Source organism: Manis javanica, chromosome 16, assembly GCF_040802235.1.
Source record: "Manis javanica isolate MJ-LG chromosome 16, MJ_LKY, whole genome shotgun sequence".
Taxonomy (NCBI): Eukaryota; Metazoa; Chordata; class Mammalia; order Pholidota; family Manidae; genus Manis; species Manis javanica.
The window spans coordinates 22,500,329-22,527,671 of NC_133171.1; the positions used below are offsets into that span (position 1 = coordinate 22,500,329).

At 49.4% G+C, this 27,343-nt stretch overlaps 2 protein-coding genes across 2 annotated transcripts in view; both read left to right on the forward strand.

Moving 5' to 3' along the window:
* The first annotated feature begins 21,868 nt into the window (after positions 1-21,868).
* LOC140846712 (uncharacterized) overlaps positions 21,869-27,343 on the forward strand; it is a 272,464-nt gene continuing 266,989 nt past the window's right edge. The window contains exons 1-2 of the mRNA XM_073224285.1: positions 21,869-22,484; positions 22,530-23,071. Of these exons, the coding sequence (XP_073080386.1) occupies positions 21,869-22,484; positions 22,530-23,071 (1,158 nt within the window). The remainder of the gene's footprint in view (positions 22,485-22,529; positions 23,072-27,343) is intronic.
* Positions 24,068-26,651, forward strand: HTR1B (5-hydroxytryptamine receptor 1B). Its single transcript, XM_017656247.3, has one exon. The coding sequence runs from the start codon at positions 25,349-25,351 to the stop codon at positions 26,519-26,521; it is 1,173 nt and encodes a 390-aa protein (XP_017511736.1). The 5' UTR covers positions 24,068-25,348; the 3' UTR covers positions 26,522-26,651.

Consider the following 27,343-nt stretch of genomic DNA (forward strand, 5'->3'; position numbering starts at 1 on the left):
GTCGGCTGTAGGCCAAGCAGTTCTATCTACAACAGGAAGGTGGTTTTAGCTGCATGAGTAACAAGGGGAAGCTGTTACTCTTGCTTCGAACAATGAATTTTTAAAAAAGAAAAGTAAAAGAAACCCACCACCCTTGAGTCTGGTTGTCTGGGGTCCCGCCTGTGTAAGTAAGGATGGAAGCCAGTGGGCTAACGCTGCGCCCTGCGTCCAGGGGGACAGCTCTGGGAGGTCTTCCCGGGACGTCGCCACTCCGTGAAATGGGCGTGGGTCGCCCCACGGTGTCACCCATAGCCCGCCCCTCTCCTGGGCGCCTGGCTCTTCCCGGCTTTCCACGCCTGCTCGCTGAGAGCTGAAGGGGAGCCCGCGGTGGGGCGCGGCTGTGTGCAGATGGGCCCCGCTGCCGGGGCAGAAAAGCCCACTGCGGTAAAGCAGGAGGGTGGGGGAGCAGCGGTGAGCGCTGGGGCCGCGCGGCAGGGGGCTGCAGGGTCCGCAATGAACCGCACCAAGTGTCGGACGCTTTCCAGCAACACTGCGCGCGATTCTAAGCCCAGCCTGCGGTGTCACTTATGACCCGCCCTGTTCCCCAGGCTGCCGCCGAGCCTTTTCAAGCCCAGCGGGGCTGCAAGCTGATCTGTCACATCGGTGGCTGGAGCATTTAAATGTGGGTGGGGTGTGGGCTTGCGTCCATGTCAGGGGGGACTTGGGGGAGCCACTGTGAGCAGCGGACTCTCACCCCCCATCAAGCAGGCTCAAGGCTCTGCGTAATGCCACACAGAGTGGCTTGGGAGGGAGGGGCAAATTCTGGGGTGCCAGCAAGGCCCCAAATATTCTTTTAATGTTTTTAACAGAATCCCCAATGTAAGTGTGCCCAAGCCGGAGCTTCCCTACCCAACCGTGTAACTGACTTGTGGAATATTTTTTCCCATTACTATACCAAGTATATAATCAAGATTAAATTTGTGGTTAGAATCAGCTAAGGAATTAGCTTCATTACTAATCAAGATAACCTTTTGCTTAATGACATATCAGAAAAGGACATACAATGTATTTTAATAGAGGCATACTTGTCCACAGAAGTCATGTCCATGGCTGACTGCGTGGGACGGATGGGAAGGCCATCTCGGGTAAAGCCTCCCCAGGTCCGCGGAGTGCGGAATGTTCCTGACAGGTTACTGGGAAACTGGTCGGAGTAATAGAACTGGGGAGTGTTATTCTGAATGCATGGTAAATAGCAATGAATTTACAATTCCAAAATTAAGCTGGTATTGGGCTGTCCCTGGGATGCAGAGAGAGCTATGAAAGAAGCATTTTACCTGAGAATCCAAGCTGTGAATATTTTCTGAGGTTATCCAGTCATTCTTTCAAAGCTGTTGAATGTTCTCTGTGGGGGCCACGGATGGAGGCTGAACTACACGCCCTATAAATAGTTGCCCACCTGGGGCTGGTGTTTCTAGTTGGAAGGCATAGGGTAATAAACTCTAGGCACAGATTAGAATGGAATTCTTTCAGGTCTAAAGGAGAACACAGTCCTGTGTCTGTCCTCCAACACTCCACTCACAGCTTTAACTTCACTTCTGGTCCCAGTAGGTGTGGGGTTTTCCCACACCAAGCAATTGTGTGACCTACAAATTTCGCTCAGTTCTGACACTGTCCACCTGGGGATAGCGTCAGAGGTGTCGGGTTAAGGGCTCAGCCCTAGGCTCTCCCCACTCCTGACTGCAAGACTATGAACTGCAGGCTCCCGTGACCTCACTGGGTTTGGTTAACCTGCTAGGTGGGCTCACAGAGCCCAGACAAACATGTGACTTACTAGATTGCCAGTTTATTACACAAGGATATAACTCAGGAATGGCCAGGTGGAAGATGCGTGTAGGCCAAGGTGTGGGGAATGGCGCAGAGCTTCTGTGGCCTCTCAGCAGCCATGCTCCCAGCTCCACGTGCTCACCACCACGGAAACTCTCCCAAGCCCTCCTTTCTGCATTTTTGTGGAGGTTTCCATGTGTAGGCATGATTGATCATATCATTAGCCACGGATTGCTTCAACCTCCAGCACCCCCTTCTCTTCTGGGGACAGATGGGGTGGAGCTGAAGTTCCGACCCCTCTAAACGTGGCTTGGTTTCCCAGGTGGGCAGCTTCCACCACGGAGGGTTTTCTGAGGGCTGCCTCGCCTCCTCAGCCTGCTCAACAGGCAGGTGTGGCTGAAGGGCTTGTCATATGTGACAAAAGACACCTTCACTGCCTTTATCACTAGGGAAATTCCAAGGGTTTTAAAAGCTCTGTGCCAGAATAGCCAAAGGTCTGTCTCTTATTATGAATTCCAGTATCACAAACGGACCAGCATCCCATGCCCAGGGTGCCTGGGTGCCGTCGGGAGCAGGTGCAGCCCTCTGCAGCCCCTCCTCCTAGGCCGCCCACCCTCACCCTCACCCGCACCACCCTCCCCTGGGCACTCTGCTGCGGACGTGGATGTGGCCCCAGGACACAGAGCCAGGAAGCTCCTGGGCACGAACCAGACGCGGCTTCCTCGCCCTCCCTCCCGGGGCTGATGCTCTCGGTCCTCTCCCTTACCGGGCTCCTGGACTCCATTACCAGGGATGGCTGAGGAGGCCGGGACTTTCTATCAGAAATGTTTCCAGTTTTCCACTAGGGGATCCCAGGTGTCAGGATCCTGGTGTAAATGCTGGGTGACGGCTGTCAGCGACCTGGGAGGTGGGCACCCCCGCTCCCAGATACCAGCTGCTTCTCTGTCCTCCAGTGCGAAGCGTTTCTCCTCTTTCATGCACGTGTGCACCGGCTGGACGCTGATGCAGATTCTTGGTTCATCTGTCTCCTGTTAACTGCCAGTGCAGATACATTGGCTAATTTGTAAGTCTTCTGTTTTTCTTTTAAATTGCACGCTTCAACACAGAGCCTTAGGCAGAGTGACTTGAGAAACAATATAAGCTGATTTTTAAAGCATGGGAGTAAAACTTTCATCAGAAGCATAGTATTATTGCAATTACTTGTTTTGGGACCTGCTAGCATAAAAACAGAGCATTTATCTTACCTATGGAACAGGTGACTTCTGTTGAAGATCCTTCTGTGCAATTCCTGTAATAATAAATAGGGGAACTTCATATTTATATGCTGCCCATTAAAGCATACTTTATCTTTTCAAAAGACATTTTCATTCTTTTATTTCTTTCTGCTCTTTTTTTTTTAAGTAAACTGGGAACACTTCCTTCCATATCAATTCAAAAATACTTATTGGGCACCTAATGCAGGTTGCCCACCATTCGCCCTCTCCTGCAGCAAGCATACCCTGAGGACCCCAGATTCCAGAGGCCCACAGTCCCATGAGGAAGTCAGGTACCAACCTACACATCTGAAGGAAAATTCTAAAGGAGGGGCAGGAAACCCACACAGGGCGCTCTGGGAAGGAGAGGGCAAGGGTGGTGGTGGCTGCCATTGAGAGACTGCTGGGAGACGGGGTGGTGCTCCATGCGCAGGGTCGGCGTGCTGGAGGGGCTTGTGTGTTTTCCTCAGTCTCATCTCCGCCGCAACAAAGTCCTGAAGGGCAGGGACACAGTAGTGAGGCAGAGTAAAAGTTTTATTTAAAGTTTCTTAGAGAAAAAGTGCAGGTGACCTCAGAGAGAGGAGCGCCCTGAAAAGCTGGGGGTTCCCCCTTTTAAGGATTTTTCAGGAATGACAAAGGGCTGGGGGTGCAGACTTGTTAAGTGCTCTCTGAATATTTAAAATTAACACAAGAAATTTCACTGCTCTGGTCCCCTCCCAAGACAGCAGCTTCCTAGTTTGGGCGCCTGTCAGGTAAGACTGCCTGCCCAGCCCCCTAAGGTGGGCTGAGGGCTGAGCTATTGTCTGTTTGCTAAAGAGGAAGGTAAGAATCTTACTTCTTAACTTCTTAGGTTTTTTAAAGTGCAATTTTAGCTTTAAGGTGGAATCTTCCTGTCTTTATTATGCCGTTTATAGGTGGGCCTTTTAGCAGGCTAGAGTAAATCTTACAATGGCATTATCTGATTGGCTCAATGAAGATGTGGGTTACCCTGAGATACTTCTCTTTATCTGGGGAACATTCAAACATTCAAGGCCAAGTTGCTCCTGACCTTTTGAGCTTTAACTGATTAACTCATTAACTGAGTCTTTTTAGCTTTCTAGTTTTAATTGGTTAACTCTGAGTCCTTTCTAGGGGGTTTACTGACCTTATTCTCTTTCCACCCCACTCACATCTATTTTCCTGCCTAACAGGAGGGCTTTTAAGGGCCTTGCAGGTGGAAGGCAGAGTGTAAACAAAGCCCAGGGGAAGGCGATTTTGAGGAATGGCATGTGGGTTAACAAAGCTGGGCTTTGCCTGGACCCAGAGAAATGAGGGGAAACAGTGGGTTAGAAAGTTAGGCGAACAGGTGAGGGCTGGGAGCTTCAGCACCAGGACAAGGAGGGCTGCTCGCATTCTCTGTGTGATGATGAATCTTTGGTTTATTTTTGTTTTTTAGTAACTATAAATATCTGATGAAAGTCCTCTAGAGAATGTTACTCTAATCTGGTATTTTACCAACCAAGGGCATGGGGTATTTAAGGGGCTTCTTTCATGCAACAGAAAGCAGTCCAGATTCCTGTGGTTACATAAGTGATTTTAGTGACTGCTAATCTGGAGAATGGGAACTTGAATATTCGAATTCTTGTTTGGGAGGCACACTACACTGCATCTGTCACTCTCTTACACACACACTACACTGCATCTCTCACTCTCTTACACACACACACACACACTGTGGTAGGCAGGATAACAGAAAGGCCCCAAGATAGTCCCATTCTAATCCTTAGAACCTATGATTGTTACCTTACAGAGCAAAAGAGAGCTAACAGTGTACCTGAAAGATGGAAAAGTCTGTGAAAAAGGTGGGAGAGAGATTTATTTTCAGGTAGATTTAGTCAGACTCAGTTTTTCTCACACACTTCTGCTTGTTGTCCCGCCCCTGCAGGCTGCCAACTCCGGTGCCGCCCCACGCGGGGCGGCCCCTCAGGGAATGTGGGCCCCCTCATCCCCGCTGCGCCTCACACAGGCCTAGAATCACCACTTGGTGGGGTTTTAATTATTTTGATCTTCGGCTCCTCAGCCTGCTATGTCCCCAGAGGTGACCCGTGTCCTCCCTGACCTGGGACTTCATGGCCAAAGGAAGCTTGGGGCGCTTGAACCTTCCTTGTTTTTCCTGTTTCCTTGGTTGAACTAGTTTACATTCCCACCACCTTTCTCCACATCCTCGCCTGCATGTGTTGTTCCCAGTCTTTTTGATGCTGGCCATCCTAACTGGTGTGAGGTGATATCTCATTGTGGTTTTAATTTACATTTTCCTGATAATGGACTCAATGAATTCTATGGCCCATTACAGCTCTCAGTGTATCTGCAGGTTGGAAAGATCAGAACCTCCCAGGTGAGAGAGAAGGAATGAATGTGTCTTCTTGCCTCCAGATGAACTCACAGCATCAAGAAAGAGCATAGATGTGGATCCCGCACTAGACTGCAGAGCTCTAGGTGCCGACTGTGTCTGGATGGACATTCTCTTCACTCTCACTCAGTGGTGTCGCACCGTCAGGCCCCAGGAGGCATCCAGACAACTTTATGTTCATAGGACAGTATTTACTCTTTTTTTGTCTTTACATTTAAGCTTTGGTGACTCACATACCGTCCTGCCAATGGGTTTCAGCCCCAGGCAACTTCTCTATGGATTCAGTGTGAACAAAGAAAATGACAGCAAAACGTTCTCGGGGTGAAAGGGTTATACCCAACTTTATTTTCAGGTGGCAGGTTAGTCACTAGAATCCCATTCACTCACAGCGAGTCTGCAGGCAGCAAGCCGGTCTCTGCCTCTGGGCCCCTCTGTCTGCACAGCTGTCCTCTGGGTCTCTCTGCACAGTTTTCCATCCTCTGGGCCTCTCTGCACAGTCGTCCATCCTCTGGGCCTCTCTGCACCTTCGTCCCACACAGCCGTCCTCTGGGCCTCTGTCCTCTGCGCTGCCACCACTCCAGCCTCTGCTCTGCTCTCCTGCAGCCTTGCAGTCCTGCCACCGTGTCGTGCCCAGAGCACTGGGCGGAGCTCTTTATACAGAGTCAAATTGCCCACAGGTGTGCAGTGGGCTAGTCAACCAGGGGCAGTGAGAATCCTGGCCACAGGAACTCTCATTTTATCCACACATACTCTAGCAACTATTTTTTTTTAATCAAATTAATATGTTAAATGAGACTCATTCTAATTGTTATTATTCCTGATGTAACCCAATTACTATTGGAATTCAGTTGACCATTGTGACCTGCACACTGGGCGTGATCATCTCCTTGACATTGGCATTAACTGTGATTCTTCCCAGTTCATCATTTCCCCAAGAGCCTGATCTTCAGATTCTTTTCTGGTACCTAATTCTGCATCCTCTGTCTTACCTGCCAATTTACACCTGGCCCCGTACTGACAGCTTGAGGTAGTTCCAGGCAATGAAATGTGACGGCTCTGACTCACTCTGCGTGCTCGAGTAGGACAGACCTGCTGCCGCTTCAGCAGAGGCCCTGCTTCAAATTTTTCCCCGCCCGACTCTGAAACTTGAACTGCAATAGCGTCTGTACAGGGACTAGAGCAGCTCAGGTGCTGTCCTGAGGTGCCTTGCTTAGGGGGATCCCACCCGAACAGGGCTATGCCCCTTGCCCAGCGTGTGGAAGAGCATATTCACTTTCTTTTGGCTCATTTATCTTTTCACTAGACAAAACAAAAACAAAAATACTGTTTTTTAAAAGACTACTTTCCTCCATTTTTTTCTGTTAGACTTTAGGAACTTTTATTAGGAGCCTTAAAAAAGCTCTAATTTAGCTAAGGTTTTCTCAGTAAACTAAATGGTAGCTATACTTGGTTGAACCTGAAAAGCTAAATGTTGCACCCAGATACATCAAAGGAGTCAATTGAATAAGCTGAATTCAGATGTACGTGCAGAGAAACCTATGTTTGAGTTAAGGAATACACCGACAGTGTTTTTCAAGCCCATTCATTTTTAGGAAAGAGAAAGCAGAGATGTAACATTTTGGGTGAGAGCACATTTAATTATTTCTTTAAATTATCTTGGCTTGGGACTAAAATGGAGATAGAGTTAGTGAATAGATCTGAATTCAAGAGACAAGTATCCCAGCTTTGTGAAGCAGAGATCTGTGCTTGTGTGCACGTGCTGGAAATGATAGAAAACAGGTGTGGGCAGAGCTGTGCCCAAACAGACAAAGGGTGGCAAGTATTTTAGGACAACAGTGGGTTATGTGGGGAGAGGAAAAAAAAGCTGGCATTTCAATTTAGCTGTAGCATCATCAGAAAGGTAAATATTGAGTAAATGTCTGAAGATTACTGAATTCAGGGTCATGCAAGGTACATTAGCCTGGGACCTTCCCAAGTGGTTTCTTTGGTGTGAACTGCTGAAAGATCTGTCTCTGACATCTTAAATACTTCCCACATCAGCAGGGTGCACATGTTAATATTTTTAGCACAAAGCTTCCTTGTAGAGGAAAGAGGAAAGGCCATAGTTACGGCCTGCCTGCTATCTGGGACTGTTTGGAGAGGCCCTACACCCAGACTTTTAACACCACCACACCCCAGAGCCTTGGGTTCCCAGTGCCAGCTCTCCCCAGGAGGGGAGGGAAAAACAGAAAGCAGCCTCTGTATCTGTGGGCACTCCACAGAAATGTTCTCCAATCTTACTATACAGACTAGGGTCAGAAAACTTTTTTTCTATAGGTCCAAATGATCAATATTTTAGGCTTTGCAACCCTTCCCTTCTCATCGGTTGCACAGAGGCAGCCCTAAACATCTGTAAATGCATGGAGCCAGGTCATATTCCCAAAACACTTCACAGAACAGACAGCAGGTGGGATGTGGCCTGTGGGTCACAGACTGTGAACACACATAGACCATCCGTGAATCGAGAATGACTTTGGGGACCTTCCCCAGGTTTCCCATGGGTGTGACTGAAGCCCAAGAAGGGAAGGCCAGTAAAGGGGTTGATGGAAAAAGAGTTAAAAAAGAGGAATTGAGTAGTGGCGACCTTAATCCTTGCAAAAAGCTAGCAGGTAAGCCGCACGCCGCCCTGGGCCTTCAGGCACGCGGCCCTCTCTAATCCACACACATGCTCTTGTCTAGGAACCGAAACATCTGGAAAACTTTACAAAAGACAAAACTGCCCCAGATGGGCCTCCCCAAAGAGAATGAGGAGTGATTTTTCCTGATTAGACTATTCATCTAAAATAAAAGTCCTCTGGTCAGAGAGGCTGATTCCTGAGAAGCTGGGGTGAGATGCCAGGACAGCCCTGGGCACGGGAGATGCCCTGGGTCCTAACTGATGAGCAAAGGAAAGGCAGCCCGTGTCTGAGTCTGAGCTGCATGAACAGACTTGAGGGCATCACAAATCTTGTGATGACAGAAACACAATGTTAACTTCACACATTATTGGGAAATGGCACATAAATTACAGTTTTATTGAAGACTACTCTCTTATCATTGAAAAGATAAAAACCTGGAAAAGGCCAAGGCTTATTTCATATTCCAAGAGCCAGTGGGGGGTGAATGGGAAGAGGAACAGTCAGAAAGGGTGCCAAGGCCCCAGTGTTTCGTGGTCTGGCCACAGGCCTGTTACATAAGACTCGGGGCAACCCCGGGGTCAAGGCGAAGGCAGCTGCACGAGAGACATCTACCCAACGCCAGGCACTTGCAAAGTGTTTTGAATTGGCTGCTTTCTTTGATCCTGCCAGCCATCCCTTGAAATAAGAGTTCTTTTTGTCCCCGCTTTACTGACAAGGGATGCTAGGTGGTTACCCACAGTCACCTTGGCGGGCCAGGTGTGGATCCCAGCCCACGTCCATCCGAAGCTTTTCCACCTGGGCATGCTGGGGAAAGAAATGAGCTGCCATCTCAAACCTCTGTGTAAATCGACATCTCAGCTAAGTGAAAATGTTTGTAAGGGTTGAAAATGAGTAACAAAAGCATTCATTTAGTACTCAGCAACAAGACAGACTTTATGTTGCAGTCAGAAATACTGGTCACTACTAAAATCTAGCATATAATATTGAGATACACTTTGGGATATGAGGAAGGTATTAACAATGTCTCAGCTATGTCAGGAATAAATCTCAACAGATAACCCACTGGGAAGAAATGTGCCCACATTTGCAACACCAATATACAAATACTAAAACATAATCCTAATGAAAACTGAGGGCGCTGATTTTGAAAAATGGCTTAGAAAAGTCTTTGTTCCATTATTAAAACAAGTTTTAAAGGCATTGTATCAATTTCTGTATAGTTTTGTGCCATACTCATAAAACATTGAGGAAAAGGGTTAGCCTTAAATACCTAGGGGATATGATAATATATTTTTAATTTCCATATGTTTTATCTTCTGATCTGTTAGGTGTTACAACTGATGGGTTGAGATGTGGCTATTATATTTTGCTATTAATACATTCCAGTTAATAGCCTCAAGTTAATACGAAGAAGAAAATGTACAACATAATTTTTTCCTAATTAGTTTAATGTGCTTTTCATTGATCATCCCATTATCCTCACCCCACTTCTAGGGGGTAAAGATGGTACAGATTTGAATGGTCAGTTCTCAGATATTCAGGGGTTCATTCTCCAGTTTGTGAGATGAGCAATAAAAGAACAGAATTAAACTTTCAGGTTGATTCCTCGGCCACCACCCTGCACTCCACGGCATATACGGGTCCCTCTGCTTCCTGGGCGAACGGAAACACTACTGCAGACTTACAGGATCCACTGTTGACACTGTAACCTTCGGGATAATAAGTCTCATTTTCCTACTTGCAAAATATTACATGATGCAATTAGATGCTTCTGTCCTGTTGATTATCATTTTAAGATCATCTATACCTACAGTCATTCTAATTGCTCTTAGCGATTGAGGGCTGACCACATTCCAGAGGGGCTGAAGAAATGGCACCCTTGGATTAGTCTAATGAGACCAGCAGGGTTTGTTTAAAAATCAGGACTGCACCTGGTGCCTTCTGACTGTTAGTTGACTTTCTCTGGAGTTTTGTTCAATATTGACTCAAGATTTAGGTATTTGTGCAATGGGAAGTAAAGAGAACACCTAAATGTACCAGAAAGCAGAGAAGGGGAGGATCCTGGGGTTGGGGTCCAGCTGGCTAGGCTGGCTTTCCAGCTGTGCCACTCACCGGCCGCGGGGCCTTGGACACGGCCTCAGTCGTCCTCTGGGACAGTGGTAGTGTCTGCTTGGGGTTTCTTTAAGGGCATACGGAAAGAGCGCTTACCACCTAGAAGGTTCACCACCAGGGCTAGTGTCCTCCTTCCGGGACAGCAGTCCAGTAACCAGGAGGAAGTTCTGCAGTCCCTGGGGGGCCCACAGGGGGCCTAGGGCTGCACCTCAGTGGGGACCCTGCACATCTGGGGCTCCTCTGGGAGTGCATGCAGGAAACATGTCATTAGCGTGTGCAGACCTTGAGAGCGAGGGTGCCGCGCAGTGACTCTGTGCTCATCGCTGGCCGTTTCTGCCGCCGGCCATCACCATCACCCCCATCCCTGTGCCTGCACCCGCAAGCGGGCAGCGAGGATCTGCAGGCCCCACAAAGTTGGTCTGGAGCCCTCCGGGGCCTACAGACCCCAGGGCCACACGGGCCTCTGGCCTTGGCCTCCTTCCTCATGCCCGTCAGTGGGGGGAGGGCACCCCTGCCAGGCCACTGCAGGGTTGCTGAGCCCTAGAGGAGCCAGTATGGAGTTTGGAAAAGAACTGGGTGGACTGATGGCTATGAAGGGGTGTGCCCACCTCCCTGAGCTATGGGGCCGCCTGTGCAGTGCCAGAGGAGAGGGCGATGGACTAGCTTACATACTCCGTCCAGCTCTACACTCATGCCCAAGTGTTGTTAAGTCACATCCCTCACCAGCTTCCCTAAACCAGCAGCGTCTGAAGAACTGCGGCACCCGAAGAGGTTTGCTGGGAGCATTTGTTGAGGGGTTAGAGGAACTACAGAGCAATATTCTTATAACTGACCCCAAGTCCCTGCCTGCATCCTCCCTCCCCTGTCCATACGCTGTCCACCTCTCCGGGACCAGCCCCTGACCAGGACGCAAGGGACAACGGCCATAGCAGGCTAGCACAGACTCCCTCGGCCAGGAACCAGAGGCTTCCTGTGATCTTTGAGGGACCCCGTGTCCAGGGAAGTTGGAAAGAAGATCAGTTTCTTGAGCTGATTGCTCTGAGAACAGAGATGTGACACAACAGATAAACGTGGAGGGAACCAGGTGGGGGGCGTGAGGGTACTTGCCCAGAGGGTCCCTGGGGTGCAGCAGCCAATAGAGTAAGTAGGCCCGAGGGTCTGGGTGCTGAGGCCTAGCTGAAGATGAAGAGGGGTGTGGGGCGGAGGGGGACGGAGAAGAGGGGAGAGAAGAGGGCAGGAAGCGGGGAGGAGACGGGAAGGCAGTCCCCCTCGGGCTCACCAGACCCAGATCATTTCCCATAAAGGAGGCGGTGCACGGTGCGCCGTGGTGAATACAAGGGGGGGCAGGCAAATGTCTCTCTGTGTACACTGAGCGGTTTCTTTTGTGGCAAGAATTATCTCCCCAGGAAGCACATGAACATACATATTTCCAAAAATAATCAAGAGGAGAAAACATCTCCCCGTTGTACTTAGTATATAATAGCTATTGATTTCTATCAGATTCCATCAAAATAATAATATAACCACAAACTTTTTAACTTTTGCCATTATTTTCCATTCTATAACTTTTAACCTATTTTTTTTAATGGATGCCTGCATATTTTCCCCTTAGGAACTGATAACACATCAAATGTTTGTTTTATTTTGGTCATATGATCTGATAGACATAGTTTGCTCTTTGGGTCACAGGGTACATTTTTGTATACATTTTGTATAAAGCAGTTTTTTGTAAAAGACAAACCTTTGTATTTTCACTGAATTTGAATCATTGAAGCCTTCTAGTGAAACATAACATGAATGTGAATCTCTAGGTCACTGGACAGGAATTGCCTTAAAGCCAAGACTAGGACTAGAGGGAGAATTTTTTTTTTTATGCCAACATTGTTTTGCATTTTAAAGAGTTTACTAGCACCTATTTAATATCCACCCCTGACAGATAGCACATCTATGCACTGGAACTCAAAAGAGTTGAGAATAAACAGTGTTACTAAAACAGTGTCTTTTAGCCAAAAGGTCAGATAGCAAAAAGTCAAACTATTGATCACTTGAAATTGAAAACTCTTCTAATACAAAGTGACACAGCGCCTGTCTCAGAAGAGCAAAATGATGGTCATCATAAAGGACAGATGTCACACCAAACCCTTCTCCTGGTGTGGAAATAACCAACTGATAATTTTTCAAAGATGATTCTGTCCTCAGTGTCTTGACTAGAAAAAATATTTTCAGAACAGGTAACATAAGACACTTGTGTGTGTTAACTTTGAACTATATTTTAAAAACAAGACAAGCTTCATATATTGATTTAGATGTCTGGATGTACTGGAAAGGAATATTCTCTTGAGTTTTATGCCAACATGTTCCTTATTCTGCATAGGGTCTCAAAAATAAAGAATTCTTAAGTATTTATTCAAAACTGCTTTACGATTTTTTAATGGGTTCAGTTCTAAGCAAAGTTTTGAATTGAAGTAGGAAGAACTTGGCATTTGCTGTTTTGGTTTCTTTTTCAGTCCTAAAAAGAAAATCCCATGACAGCAGTCTTCTTGAGTGTGCCTAGGTGAGGTTTAGATTCCAAGCAATGAATAATGCTGTTTACTGCCCTCAGTACACATTTCCAAGATTTTCAGTTCATGTAGATTTTGGGTTTTCATAGTTTTTTTTCCAGGCAGAAAGTAATAAACACAAAGGCATCTCTTAGAGAAAAAATTGATAATAGCAAAAAAATTAAACTTAAAATTAGCACCATTGCCATCCACTTTTTATCACACAGTTTGGAGAGAACACCATGAGTTCCATTAGTCTGGGAACAGGTCTTTAACATCTGTTTAATCAAAAACAAAGAGAATATATCTGCTGAGATAATCTTGTAACTGTCTCCAAAATAAAATTACTACACAACTGTATTCTTTTCATAATTTTAGGGAAACAAATCCTCATAATATTCAAGTATGTACTTTCATTCAAAGGAGGAAAATTCTAGGTTACATTAACATATATATTTACTATGTGATTAAATTAAACAGGTAAGTTCAAAAATTGTTCATTATGTTGTTTTCCATTATTGTTGATTTCTTAGTCATGGTTAAACAAAAATTATTTATCAATTTAGAGCTATATATATATTTCAAAATCAATACTGCTAAATTCTAAGGCCTTAATGAACTGGTGGCTCAGGAAATATTTAGAGATTGCAGGAAAAAGCATAAGTAGTTGTCTCTCAGAGAAGGCTGATGTGATGAGTGAGCATTATGACTAACACATTTAAATCAGATAAAAAGAGCATTTTATGACTGGACTGTAATCATCCTGTACATATAGAAGGCCAAGATTGTATCTTAAGTCAGGAGCTGTGTTTGGCTGCTGGTTCAGAGTCTGGAAATTGCAATGATCAACTAAAGTTGAAGTCTGGAGGCAGGCAGTTCGGGGATGAAATGGCAGTTTCACAGAATGATCTGGAACCGAGGCTCTTTCTATTTTTCTGCTTCGGCTTCTGAGCATGAGGCTTCCATGCTCAAGGCTCCCTTTTGTTCAGGATGGTGGCAGACACCCAGCCACCTGAACCACAACACAGGATTTCCCAGGAGCTCCGCCCAAGAGCTTCTGCTCTGATATTCCTCTGTTCCCAGACAGGTGCTGAGGAAGGGTTGGCTGAACAGGGGAGGAGGGTGTGTGCCATGGACAGAGGAGCCTCCGCCCTCAGGAGGTGCCAGAGCTCCAGACATGCCGCTGAGCCCTGAGCTAGATGAGGAAATAGTGACACATTGTCTAAGCACCCTAAGAATGTAAACTGAAATGGAAGTCCGTTTAGGGGTTCTGTGTAAACCCAACAGCTTGATCTTAATATAAGCTTAAAAAGTATTTCAGAAAGACAACCAAATTTGCAAATGGGATTCAAAAGACTCCGGAATTGTTAATCTTGAAGCCCTTCTTCAGCAAAACAAAGAATTTAACACACATGTTCTCTCACAAAGGCAAATACAACAAAAACGGCATTCAAACATCGAGGAGAAACGCATTTTCCATCAGGACACAAAGCAACCAAGGCAGGTTGAAAGTGCATCTAAGAAGTCAGGAAGGTGAGTACAGGATGGAAATTGTCAGTAAAGTAAGATTTTCCAATAAGAGAAGTCAGCACTTTAATCTAGAACTTTTCATTCAGGACTGAGGAAAAGAACATATCAGAAGGACAGACCCACTTCAAATAACCTTTACTATGCAAGACATGCCAATCAAAAAGAAGCATGTGGCTATTTCCATAACCCTTGTGTCAGAAATCAGCCTTTAAAAATTCATGGAGGTAAGTTGGAGTTTTATCAAGAGCTGATAGAACCTAGCTTTGCAGTCAGACCTGATGAGGAGAGCAGTTAGTTCTGGGCACCGGCAAATCCATGAAGCAAATTGTGGCCATAAATTATTCAGGCATTAAAGAAAATATGACTTAGCCTTTCTTACGAATGCCATGTTTTCCCTAAGCACATAGGGTGACTGCATGGAATAGGAAAATGTGTCCTAGTTTACCTTTTTGGAGACAAATTTATTTTAAGTTCATTTAAATTGAGATAATCAATTTAATAATGAAAAACATAATGTAAAAAAGCCACTTCCTGCTGGACGGCAGGGCCATAGAACAGCTGTCTGTCATCTGAGAAAAGATACCGAACAGTCACCTCATTGGCCTTCTCTCAGAGGTAACCACTTATCCTTTTTCCTTCATTCTCCAAATATTTTCTGAGCCACCAGTTCAGGCCATGGAAAGGCTGCCATAAAGCCACACTCCATCCCTTTTTCCTTTCCATTGGAACAGTCTGCCCGAGGTCTGCAGAGAAGAGGCCGAGAAAGGCCACACTGACCCATTCATTGGACGTTTACTAGGAGTCTAATTAAGGCAAAGTATTTATATATTTAAGCTATTGTTTGCATAGAAGGTGATGTATTTTTGTGTTTCACAGACAAGAGCAATGGAAACTTCATTTCGATGTTAATATGAGATCCCAAGGCTTGGATTCTTTCTGCCACCAACTCTACATAAATCCTTTTGTGTCACTTTATAAATATATATATATATATCTATATATAACTTTTCCTTCTAATAGTGCATATTATCACATCATATGCCACATTAACAGCCTTGGATATAGATCTTTGGGTAAAATTTGAAAGTAGCTGAAGAATAGATTCCTTTGAAAAAAACCTTTTCTTTGTATTTATTTTTAAATATTACATTTATTTCTAAATGATTCATGTCTTCACATGGTTCAAAAATCCTAACTATATAAAACATATTCATCAAGAAGGCTCATTTATCATCCCAAATCCTTCCGCCCTCTCATAGGTAAAAACTTAAATGTTTAAAAGTAATTTCAGAATTAAATAAAAATTTAAAAAATAGTGCATAGAATTCCTATATCCCATATCTAACATAACCATGGAACATATAGAATTCCTATATGTTCATATCTAACATAACCATGGAACATTCACCAAAACTGAGAAATTAACATCAGCATTGCCATTTTTCAAAACTAATATCCTATTCTGTGTTTCTGAACGCAGTCCTGGGTCCCACATTACATTTACGTGGCCTGTCTTCTGGCCTCCTACATTCTGTGGCTGTTCCTCAGTCTCACCATATCATCCACGACCCTGATCTTTGAAGAATACTGCTGAGGTATTTTGTAGAATGTCTCAGTTTGGGCTTGTGTGATGTTTCTCCATGTGTAGGCAATGGCCACGGGTCATGTGGAAGGATGCTATGTGGGTGGGAGCCCTTCTCTTGGGATCATACACAGGGGAGGAAGGCGGTGCTGGGGGCTGTACTGACAACACTGGCCGGCCACTGTGTCCCTCCCCAGCTTATCTTTTCATGAGTGTCATATAAATAGAACCATACAATATATCACCTTTTGAGTCTGCCTTCTTTCACTTAGCAAAATGCAATGAGATTCATCCGTCTTGTTGCATGAATTAAGAGTTGATTCCTTCTGATCCCCAAACACAATTCAATTTTATGGATGTACTATGGTTTTTTATTCACTTATTGGTTGAAAGACACCTGGGTTATTTCCAAATTTTGGCAATTATGAATAGAGCTACTTTAAGCATTCATGTGCAGAATTCTCTGTGAACATCAGTTTCATTTCTCTTGGGTAGATAACTGGGAATGGGATTGATAAATCACAGGTGTACATTACATTTTATCATAAACCTACAACACTCACCACTTTGCGTTCCTTCCAACAAACATCCCAGTTGCTCTGCCTCCTTGACAGCACTTGATGTTGCCAGTATTTTTTTAGACATTTCAGAGGAGATGATACTGATAATCATTAAATCATCAGGTGATTTAATTTCCATTTCCTGATGGTTAGTGACATTGACATTGTTTCATATGCCTAAATGTTAAGCATTTATCCTCATTGGTGAAGGATCTACTTCAATCATTAATAGAGACTTGCTTTGTGTCTGGTATGTATTTTACATTTGTAGGAATTCCCTATGCCCCTGAAAAGGATATATATTTTGCACTGGTTGGACCAAAATATTTTCTGTATAATTTAGTTGAAATGTATTGAGTATATTGTTCAAATCTTTCATATTGTCACTGATTTTTTTTCTGCTTGTTCTATAATTTTATCAGCTGTTCACTTTCTCAGGTGCTGAGAAAAGCAAGTTAAAATTTCTAAATTTCATTGTGACCTTGTCTAGTACTCTGTTTAGTCCCATCAGGTTTTGTTTTATGTTGTTTGAGGCCAAGGTATTAAGATTTTTATGTCTTTGTGTTGAACTGATGCTTTCTGCAGCAAAGTCTACTTTTTCTAATTTCAAATAGTCATGCCACCTTTCTTAGAGTAACTGTTTACATGCTACATCTTTTTCCTATCATTTAGTTTCCAAATGTTTGGTTTCTAAAGTTTTTAAGTGTGTAAGAAGTATTCTGTAAAAGTGTGTAGTTAGATCTAGTTTCTTTTGTATCTTATCTGATAATTTTAAACATTCAATTGGTAAATTGACAACATCCATTCACACTTATTAAACTCACTATCTTGGGTTTATGTGTACATCATGCTTTGTTCTTTTTTCACCCTCATTGTTTCTTTATTCTTTCTTTTCTAGTTTTTATGTATCAACCAATTTCTTGTCCTCTTCTATTTATAGCCTTGTCCTAATTTTTAATTACTACCTAGAGATTTTATAATATACATCCCTGACTTTTTAGGGTGTAACTTAAGTACTTTCATCACTTCTTGAACACTGCAAGCACCTGCTACAGGGTCACTCTGTTTATTTCCCTCCTTTTTGGATAGCAGTGCTTCATGTTATTGTGGTCATATATTTTATTATACATGTAGTATAACCTCTACATGACATTATTTTTATTATTTTAAATAGCCACTGCTCTCCTATATTTTGTCTTGTGCTTACAGTCCCCCATGCTCTTCATTCCCCCTTTCCATCTGTGCTTCCATTTGGCATCATTTTCATTCAGCCTGAAGAACCTCCTTTCTTCTCGTAAGTCTGTTCTGCTGCTGACTAACCCTTTCACCTGTTGTCTGACTCTGCACATCTGTATTTCACCTCCACTTCAGGGAGATATTAACTCTAGGTGGACAATTTTTTTTCTAGACTTTCAGCTCTTATATAATGTCATTACATTATCTCCTGACTTAAAGTTTCTTTCAACAAGTCAGCCTCAGCCTTATTGTGCTGCTTTTGAAGGTAATGTTTTTCTCTCCTGCAGTTTCATTAAGTTTTTCTTTGTTATTAGTTTCCACCAGCTTGACCATTATGTGCTAAACTGTAGCTTTCTTTGTACTTACTTGAGCTGTAGTCTTTGAGCTTCCTTGGTGCTTAGATGAATACATCTAACACATGTACTTCTGGAAATTCTTGGAAGTTCTCTTCAAATATTTTTTATTTCTCATTCTCTTGTTCTTCTTTTTCTGTACATTTATTTTAGATAATTGGACTCAGACCCAGACTATTACATTCTTATTCTTTTAGTTCCACTTTTCTTCTCTCTGTGCTTTGGTTTAGATTTTTTAACCTTGTGAAGTGACTGGTCCTGCATCCTGCATTTCTAGTGTGGTGTTACCCATCCAGCAAGAGCTTAATATCAGGTACTCTAACTTCATTTCCAGTGGAACGATTTAACTTTTTTCTGGAGATTCCCATTCACTCTTAAAAACATCTATCTTTCTATCCATTTGCCCATTTTTCTTTAATTTCCCCTAACATATTAATCATATTATTTTGAAGTCCTTTCTTGGGAACTCTAACATTCGGACGGTGTATGGACTTACTTCTGTCGCCTAATGTTTTAGTTATTATTGGTCACATTTTTATTGGCACTATGCACATATCATTTTTTAAAATGGCAATCAGATATTGCATATAAACGGACTGCAGAGGCTCTAAGTGGTATAATCTTGCGCAGGGAATATTTGCAGGCAGAATACCTGCAGAACAGGCTGCATCAGCCATCAGGCAGCGAGCTGAGTCCAGGCTGGTCTGGAATTACACTCAGTCCATCTGTGATTCACCTGTTCCGTGGGTCTTGCCAGGCGGCTGTCTCCTCAGGGAAGCCCAGTCACACGCGTAACGCAGGACTCATCTCTCTAGGGGGACTTTCTCTTCTAAGCACTCCAGAACTGCAGCGGATTTCAGTTTGCCTGTTGGAATTTCCCCATCCACTCACTTGGTCTCCTACTTTGCTACCACTCCTGACAAATGTCTGCAGGAAAGCTGGCCGTGCACTGGGGTTCTGCTAGATTCAAAACTGTCACACGGGCCCCAGTGACTATCAGAAGCCCTGCTTGTTTCTTTCTTCCCAGTAGAATCCCTTTGCCTGGACCGAGTCTAATCCGTGGCCTGTACGTAGAGCCAGCAGATGCCTCAAGGAAATAAAATAGGCTGCATCCAGCACATGGGACACACTTCTTCCTCTCTGGGATTTTAGTTTATTAAATCTTGCTTCCAAAGCTTTTCAAACTTCCAAAAATTTACAGCCCTTCTACTTGTTACCTTGGGAATGGCGACCTACATGGTCTCTTACATTCCACTCAGAGGCAGAACCCACTTCTCAGAATTTCTGAACTAGGAATGGATTCAGATTGATTTCTGATATGTGATCGAAGCCATAAGAAGTAAACCTCAAAAGGTCTTAGTGGCTGTGGTTTCATCAGAGTGGAGAGAGCCTGCCTACAGTGAAAGGGAGGGAAAAAAGCCAACATACAGAAACAACAGCAGAAAACGGAGCATCCCGGTGGTGTTCCAGAACACTGCTTGCTCCCAAGGCTTAGCTGCAGCCCTTTGTTGTGCAAAGCCTGGTGGTGCCATTCTTCTGGATTTTGACGAGCCCATTCTCCTTGAAGCAAATTCCCTCTTCTTTTTGCATGATTAAATTGGTTTTTCTATCATTTGCAATCAAAGTCTTAACTGATATCATGCTTTATGCTATTAAATGTGTTTACACAAATACTAATGTTGTTACTATCATCATTATTTTAGGTTTTTATTTTTTAAAGTTTGCGCTGGATTTCCCTAAGTACTTTGCAATAATGATGAAAGCTGTGACATCTTACTACATTCAATATGCTAACCTGACAGAGCTTCTCCTCCCCTGCTAACGTGTTCTAATCTTCAGGAGCCTTGGGAATCACATAGCCAAACAGGTTAGAATTATATGAAGAAAGAAGAAATAAGGTCTGAATGAGGCTAGGAGGGGCTCTCTCATGCACAAAGTGTGAAAGTTTTAGTGCAGTGGAATTTATATTTATTTTTATTTACATGCCTGGTTCTTAGTAGATGAACTTGTCAAGCTGATGACTTGTGGTTGATAAGATGTCCTTTAAAGAACTTGTTTTGGAGTAATTTTCTCAGCAGGAGTTAGGCCTCTTTTTCCTTGGTGAATTACTGACCCACAGGGAAAAAAAGTCAATGATGCTCAATGCACAGGACAAAAAGAAGAGTAATTCAATTTTTTTTAGGTTATTTTCAGATATTTAAACTAACATGGTTAGAAATGAACAGGGAATGTCACTGTATTTAACACATTCCATTCATACAACTAATAAAAGCTGTAAATTATTGTTTTGTTCAATGTGTACATGTGGGTGTCAGAGTTTGGGGGAAGTGTTCAGAATGAGGAGACAGGGAGGGAGAAGGAAGAGGGAAAAGAAAAAAAATGGTAGATGAAATGGAGAAAAGGAGGCTCACGCCCTGACGGTGATTAAACGGGACAAGGAAGAGAAGTCGAGGAGCTTCCCGCGCAAGAGCTGAGCCCGGTTGCTCTGGGCTTGGCACCTCGGAACCTGGAACGTGGCCGCCTGTGGGCCCTCCCTGGGAGGTGGTGCTTAGCTGGCTGAGCAATCAAGGTGCACAGCCTTCCACCTGATTTCTACCGCCCCCACGCCCCCGCCAGGAAAACTTGAAGGCAGGCAACAGATTTTTCTGGACTTAAACAACTGTGAACAGTGATGCCAGCTCACAGGTAGGATGGGAACTGGGCTGTGTGTGCTGGGCTGTGTGGCTGAGGCAGGACAGACTTGGTTAAGTGTTGTCCTTGAAATGAGAGAGACTTGGCTTAGAAAACTAGCTCCCTCACGTCCCAGCTGTCTGACATTGGTGACATTACTTACATTTTCTAAGCTTCAGCTTTGTCATCCCGGAAGTGAGAATGTTATGGTAGCAGCTAGTTTCCATATAAGAACTGAGAGAGAGATGTTATGTGGAACAGGTAGCTTAAGGCTTAGCACTCTGTTCAGTAGAGGATGGTGACTGTCATTCATTAATTACAGACGAAGGAGCAATAAAACAGCTTGCCTTGTGTTTTTTGCAAGAGCAGAACTAATCACACAGGTGATACGGTTTTTCCTAGTGTGAAAATAAGGCAAAATCCAGCTCCTATTGCTGCTTTCCTCAGGCCAAGGACAACTTCACGATTAAATTCTTCCATTTGAGTTTTCAGAAAAGATTTTATTGAGAACATTGCTGCCTAATGGTGCCGCCAACTCAAAGCAGAAAGTTGTTTCTAAGTTGGAGGACTCAGTGGCATTGTTTTTCCATCCAAAGATTTCTCATTATTGCCAAATCTATTGGTCCAAGAAGAAAAATTCAGTGCTTCCCTCCCCACCCCCCACGCCACCTCGGCCTCTGTTACTTTCAGCTTTAAGTTCGCCATCTTCTCAGACCTGCTCTCCCACCAGGACCCCAGTCACAGAGACCCAGATGGGGAGTCGGAACTGGGCTGGCTTTAAACCAGCAGCAGTCAGCCCGCTGTGGGTCTCTGTTCACAGCAGCAGAGTGACTGTTACTGCAGAGACAGGAATGATAAAGTGTCTATGTTATGCACATCGGCTCTGATTTTTGACGGTATTCTTCCTTAAACAGAGTTTACACATGACTTGTAACCATACATAAACACATAGTAGCGTTACTAATTCTCAGGGATTAATTTAGTTTTAGCACTTAGTTTTATTATTGGGCAAGGCTAAAAATCCCTTACCAAGCACACAACGTGTGAGTCCCAGGACACAGACACCGAGCCCAGGGCCTAGGGCGGACATCTGAGCCTCGGACCTGCTGATGGCCCCCAGACGTTGTCAGCAAAACCTGTGTGTGTACATATGTATGTGTGTATGTGTCTGTTCAAGCAAGACATGAGACTTACATTTTTCATTACTACCGATACACTTCTAAGGAAGAGCTACGGAGAGCTGAGAGCGACCCGAGGGATAGGCCACCACCACGCAGGAGAAGGTACGGTGCTCGCCGACTCCTGCCTCCTGCGCGCGTCTCCTGGGCGAGCGTGGGACGGTAAGGGCGGCCATAGGCCTGGAAAGCAGGACCAGCGAGCAGCAGCTCTCCAGGTCCCCCTGCTGTGTGGCTGGGGGCTTTTTGCGGATTTTTCGAGGGTGCAGGATTCCTTGCCTTTGTCAGAGGAGCAAGGCGACCGCAGCGTGCGGTGCGTAGCTTTTGATTCAGCCAAACCGGGACGACCGCTCAGGTCCTTCCTTTGCTGGGTCCTGGCTCTCTGGGAAATACGCGGGGGACTCCAGGGCGTTGCTGGCTTGGCCCACGTGCCCCAGGCACAGGGCTGGAGGGCTTCGCGCTGGGGCCCAGCGGTCGCGGCAAGTCCCACGGGTCGCGGTTGTGGCGCGGAGGTGGAAGGTCTCCGCACCCTGAGCCCCGCTACCCCCTCCCGCCCCGCCCGCGTCCCCAGCACCGTCTCCTCTGGGCCCTCTGCGCTGCGCCCCGTCACCCCGCAGGCGCCGGGCAGGGCTGGGGGGCGCGTCGCAGACCCCCCGCGGGCCCAGTGAGCCCCGCCCCCGGTTGCTGCCGACCGCCCACCCGGAGCGCTGACTGGCAGCTTCAGGGCGCGCGGGAGCGGGCACCCCCTGACCTGCGCGCCTCCCCGGGGCACCCGTCCCGCCCTGTCGGTTGGCGCGCCAGGTCCCTCAGGCACGAGCCCGAGACGGGCTGCGTCCCGGCGCCCGGCAGAGGCCCGGGAAAGGGTTCCCGCGCTCAGGCGCCACGGGCACGCGCCCACGTGCCAACAGCTGCATTTTCTGGGCTTCAAAGCGCAAAAGGACGGAGTGAAACGAGGCCGCCAAGTCACTGAAGCGGCGTCTCCCGCCACTGCTCAGCCGCGTCGGAGGGCGCCCCGGGCGTATCCACGCAGCTCCGCCCGAGTGGGGACCCCGACCTCCGCCCAGAGCTGGCGGACACCCCTCCCCCAGGGCCTGGGGCCCAGGGCAAGGCTGGAGAGGCCGCAGGCGCCCCGGCGTAGGTGGTCGTGGACTCCGCGTGCTCCTGGAGGACCTCGGGCTCAAGGCCGGCGCCGCCTCGCAGCCCCTCGGACGGTGAGTGAGGCCGCGAGTCGCGCGCCGCCGGACGGTGGGAGAGGGGCGGCCGGCTTCGCCTGGGGCGCGGCGCGCAGCCTCGGCGTCCCGGCGGCGCCCCGCTGGCGGCAGGCTCGGCGGCCTCGCCCCGGGTCGGGGTGGGGGGGGAGCGCGCCGCTCAGGCCGCGAGGCGCTAAGGGGGCGGAGGGCGCGCGAGGGCAGGAGGGGTCCTGCGGAGCCGCCGCGTCCGCGAGCAGCGCCCTCGCTCGGGGCCCGCGGGCCGCCTCCTTCCGGCCCGGGTGGCCAGCGAACGCCCGCGAGTGGGCACTCGGCCCCAGGCTTACGGTAGGTGCCCTCGGTGGGCCGCTGGTAGGAAGCGGGCCTGGGCGCGGGCAGCCCCCGCGCGGAGGAGCCGTGTCTGTGCCCCCTCCCGACGGACAGAAGCGGAAAGCAGGGGCCGGGTGTGTCAGCTGGGGGCAAGCTCTTCCAGAGGGTCCCCGTTACTCTCCTGGCCCGAATGAACGGGCCGGGCGGCCTGGACTCTGGACTGCCCGCCACCTCTCAGTGCGCTTAACCTGCCCAATTCAGTTACGCCCTTCCGTGGGCACTCTCCGCCCGCACGCCCCCCGCCAGGCGCCGGGACCTCCCGGCTGGGGCGCTCAGGCCAGACGGACAGGGTCCTTCCCCGGGGCTTCCGTCTGCTCCTCTGACCGTATACCCCCGCCTGTCCGTGTGCGCGCTGGAGAAGGGGCTGAGCGCCGGGGCTATGTGCCCGGCCCCTGGGCGTGGCGCTGCGCGCGCCCCGGGACCGACACCCCGGTGTCCCCTTCCCGGGCGGGCTGGGGGAGGCGGAGCGCGCAGGAGCCGTTTCCCAGGCTCAGGTGCCGCGCGGCTGGCGCGGAGGGTGGGGCGCGCGGCGTGCTCCGCACACAGTCGGCTGGTTTGCGGGGCTCATAGCTTGTTCTTGTTTTTCCTGTTGACTCACAGTTAAAGGGGAGGCACAGATTCCTAAAACCAGACAGGAAAAATTAGTTTGTATTGTGCTCGGAGTCACGTGTGAACCGCAGCCCCGAAGTTTCCGCCGCGCCGTTGGCCGCGTCCCCTTAAGGCGCTGCGGTCGGCGCCTCCCCCACCCCGGGCGCGGCCCCCGGGCTGACGACATTCCGGAGCGGGTGGTCGGCAGGCGCGGCCCCAGCCCTGGCCGGCTGGGCTTGGGTCGTGCGGGCCGTGCCAGCGCCCCCGGGGTCCGTGTGGGTCTAACTGGAGCGGCGCGCGGCAAGCCCGGAGCAGCACGGAGGCCAGCGCGGACGCGCCCATCCCCGCTCCGGCCGCAGCTGCGGCGCCCCGGGCATCGGGTCGGGCGGGGGCGCAGGGTGGGAGGTGGGAGTGGGAGGAGGGGCGGTAGGACCCGGCGGGAGCCTCTCGGACGGGGCGGGGCGGGCGCGGGGAGCGCCGGGCGGGCGGGCAGGTGGCGGGGAGCCGGCGGCCGCGTCGCCGCGCCGCACGGGCGCACGGCTCGGGCGGACGGGACTCGGACGCTATAAGAGGAGCCCAGCGGCTCTCCGCTCACACGCCGCTCGCGGGTTGGCGCGCCGCGGCCTCCGGCTGCCCGGACACCTGTCCCTTCTCCGTGTCCTCGCCAGGTCCCCGGACCCGTGCGCCCCGCGGCATGGCTCCGAGCGGGGCCCGGGGGACCGAGGTGGCGGCAGCGTGCTGCGGGCAGCCCCGGCCCCCCAGGCGCCCCTCTTTCGACCCCGTCCCTGCGGGGCAGCGCGCCGGAGGGACCCGCGCCTGAGGGCCGGGCGGAGCTCGGGCTCTCAGGCGCGGCGCCGCGCGGCTGCCAGGCGCCCCCCGGCCCCGCCGCTGGTCCTGCCCAGCCTGGGGAGCGGCGGGGATGCCCGACCGGGACTCCTCGCGGGCCTGCACGCTTTGGTCCGGACAGCGGGGCAACTCCTGCGCGCCGAGCCCGCAGAAGCGGGCGCGCCGGGGGTGGGCGGCGCTCAGCAGCGCGCGCTTGGGCTGAGAGGCCCCACCTGCGCACGCAGACCTCGCCCTGCAGCGGACGCCCGGCCCGCCAGGCCTCCGCGCCCCGCGCCCGGAGGGGCGGGGAGGGGGCCGCCCGCGCGGCCGCCGCGCCCTGGGCCGCTAGTTTCCGCCGGGAACCCTGGCGGAGGAGCAGTCGAGGACCCCACGGAGCTGAGTGAGGACCAGGGACAGACTGTCTCCTCCGCGGCGCCTCCGCCCTGTGCCCTGGCGCTCCATGCCCGGGAACTGCGCCCGGAGCCGCGGCCAGGAGACATGGAGGGACCGGGCGCTCGGTGCGCCCCGCAGCTGCCCGCCGGCCCCCACCCCGCGCTTGCCGCGGCCAACCTCTCCGCCGCTCCCGCCCGCAACTGCGGCGCCGAGGGCTACATTTACCAGGACTCCGTCGCCCTGCCCGGGAAAGTGCTACTGGCCACGGTGCTGGCGCTCGTCACCTCGGCCACCACGCTCTCCAACGCTTTCGTGATCGCCACCGTGCACCGGACCCGGAAGCTGCACACCCCCGCCAACTACCTGATCGCCTCCCTGGCCGTTACCGACCTGCTCGTGTCCATCCTGGTGATGCCCGTCAGCACCCTGTACACGGTCACCGGCCGCTGGACCCTGGGCCAGGTAGTCTGCGACTTGTGGCTGTCGTCGGACATCACCTGTTGCACCGCTTCCATCCTGCACCTCTGTGTCATCGCCCTGGACCGCTACTGGGCCATCACGGACGCCGTGGAGTACTCTGCCAAGCGGACTCCGCGGCGCGCGGCGGGCATGATCGCGCTCGTGTGGGTCTTCTCCATCTCCATCTCGCTGCCGCCCTTCTTCTGGCGCCAGGCCAAAGCCGAGGAGGAGGTGTCGGACTGCGTGGTGAACACCGACCACGTCCTCTACACCGTCTACTCCACGGTGGGCGCCTTCTACCTGCCCACGCTGCTGCTCATCGCGCTGTACGGCCGCATCTACGTGGAAGCCCGCTCCCGGATCCTGAAGCAGACGCCGCACAGGACTGGCAAGCGTCTCACCCGCGCGCAGCTGGTCACCGACTCCCCCGGGTCCACGTCCTCGGGCACCTCCGCCAACTCGCGGGCTCCCGACGCGCCCAGCGAATCGGGGTCCCCGGTGTGCGTGAACCAAGTCAAGGTGCGCGTCTCCGACGCCCTGCTGGAGAAGAAGAAACTGACGGCCGCCAGGGAGCGCCGGGCCACCAAGACCCTGGGGATCATCTTGGGGGCGTTTATCGTGTGCTGGCTGCCCTTCTTCATCATCTCCCTGGTGATGCCCATCTGCAAGGATGCCTGCTGGTTCCACCTGGCCATCTTCGACTTCTTCACGTGGCTGGGCTATCTCAACTCCCTCATCAACCCCGTCATCTACACCATGTCCAACGAGGACTTCAAGCAAGCGTTCCACAAATTGATACGCTTCAAGTGCACAAGGTGACTTGTCAGTTGCCGTGCGGTCGCCAGGCGGCCTTTGGGGACCGTGTTTTGTCTGGTCCCACAGGTAGGTGGACCCTTCTTTCACTGGTGCTGGGGCGGAGTGAGGCTCTCTGCAGGGCGAGGGCCACGGCCCCAGAAGCCAGGCAGCCCCAGAGAGCTCTGAGGACGGTTCCAGCTGAGGGTAGCGCTTCCCTGCTGAGAAGGAGGCTCCCTTCTTCCCCTCAAGCCCCAGGCTCAGCCTGGCCTGCGGCCGCCGGCCCAAGGGGGCTGCGACTTTCTAAAGGCCCGAGACGGAAAGGGCGCCCGTGCGCTGCCCCGGAGCCGCGGAGAGTGCCCTGTAGAGCCCGGGGTGCTTGTAGTTGTCGGGAGCCCGAGCAGTCTGCATACAGCCCGGCAGTCCTTGAACTAGACGCGTGACGCCCTGTGTTCCGGGGGAACTTTGTGTTAACAGCTTCATTTAAGAAGAGTTATTTTGGCATTCTTCAGTCTTCAGGTTTTGTTTTTTTTTTTAAATTGGGTTGGAGAAACTTGTGGACTCGGTGCTTCAAACCTTGTGGGTGGCTTGGGTGAGGCAGGGGAATCCTGAAGAGTTAGTAGCAAAATGCTGATGCTAAGATCTCTATTTTTACTATAATTGGACCTGTGTGGGGTGGGTGGGTGGGACGAGAGGGGAGTGTTAAACTGAGAGCCAGCACCTATGATTGATTGTTCTCTGCGGATCTGTAATTTTAAGATTCTTATTTCGTGATTGTCAGGCCATGTTTCTAAGAACTCAAGCAGAACATGTGTGCTAGTGCCAAAGTCTGCCGATTACTTTATTTTT

Excerpts from the sequence above, each read along its gene's own strand:
- HTR1B (XM_017656247.3), top strand. The coding sequence starts at position 25,349 with ATGGAGGGACCGGGCGCTCGGTGCGCCCCGCAGCTGCCCGCCGGCCCC.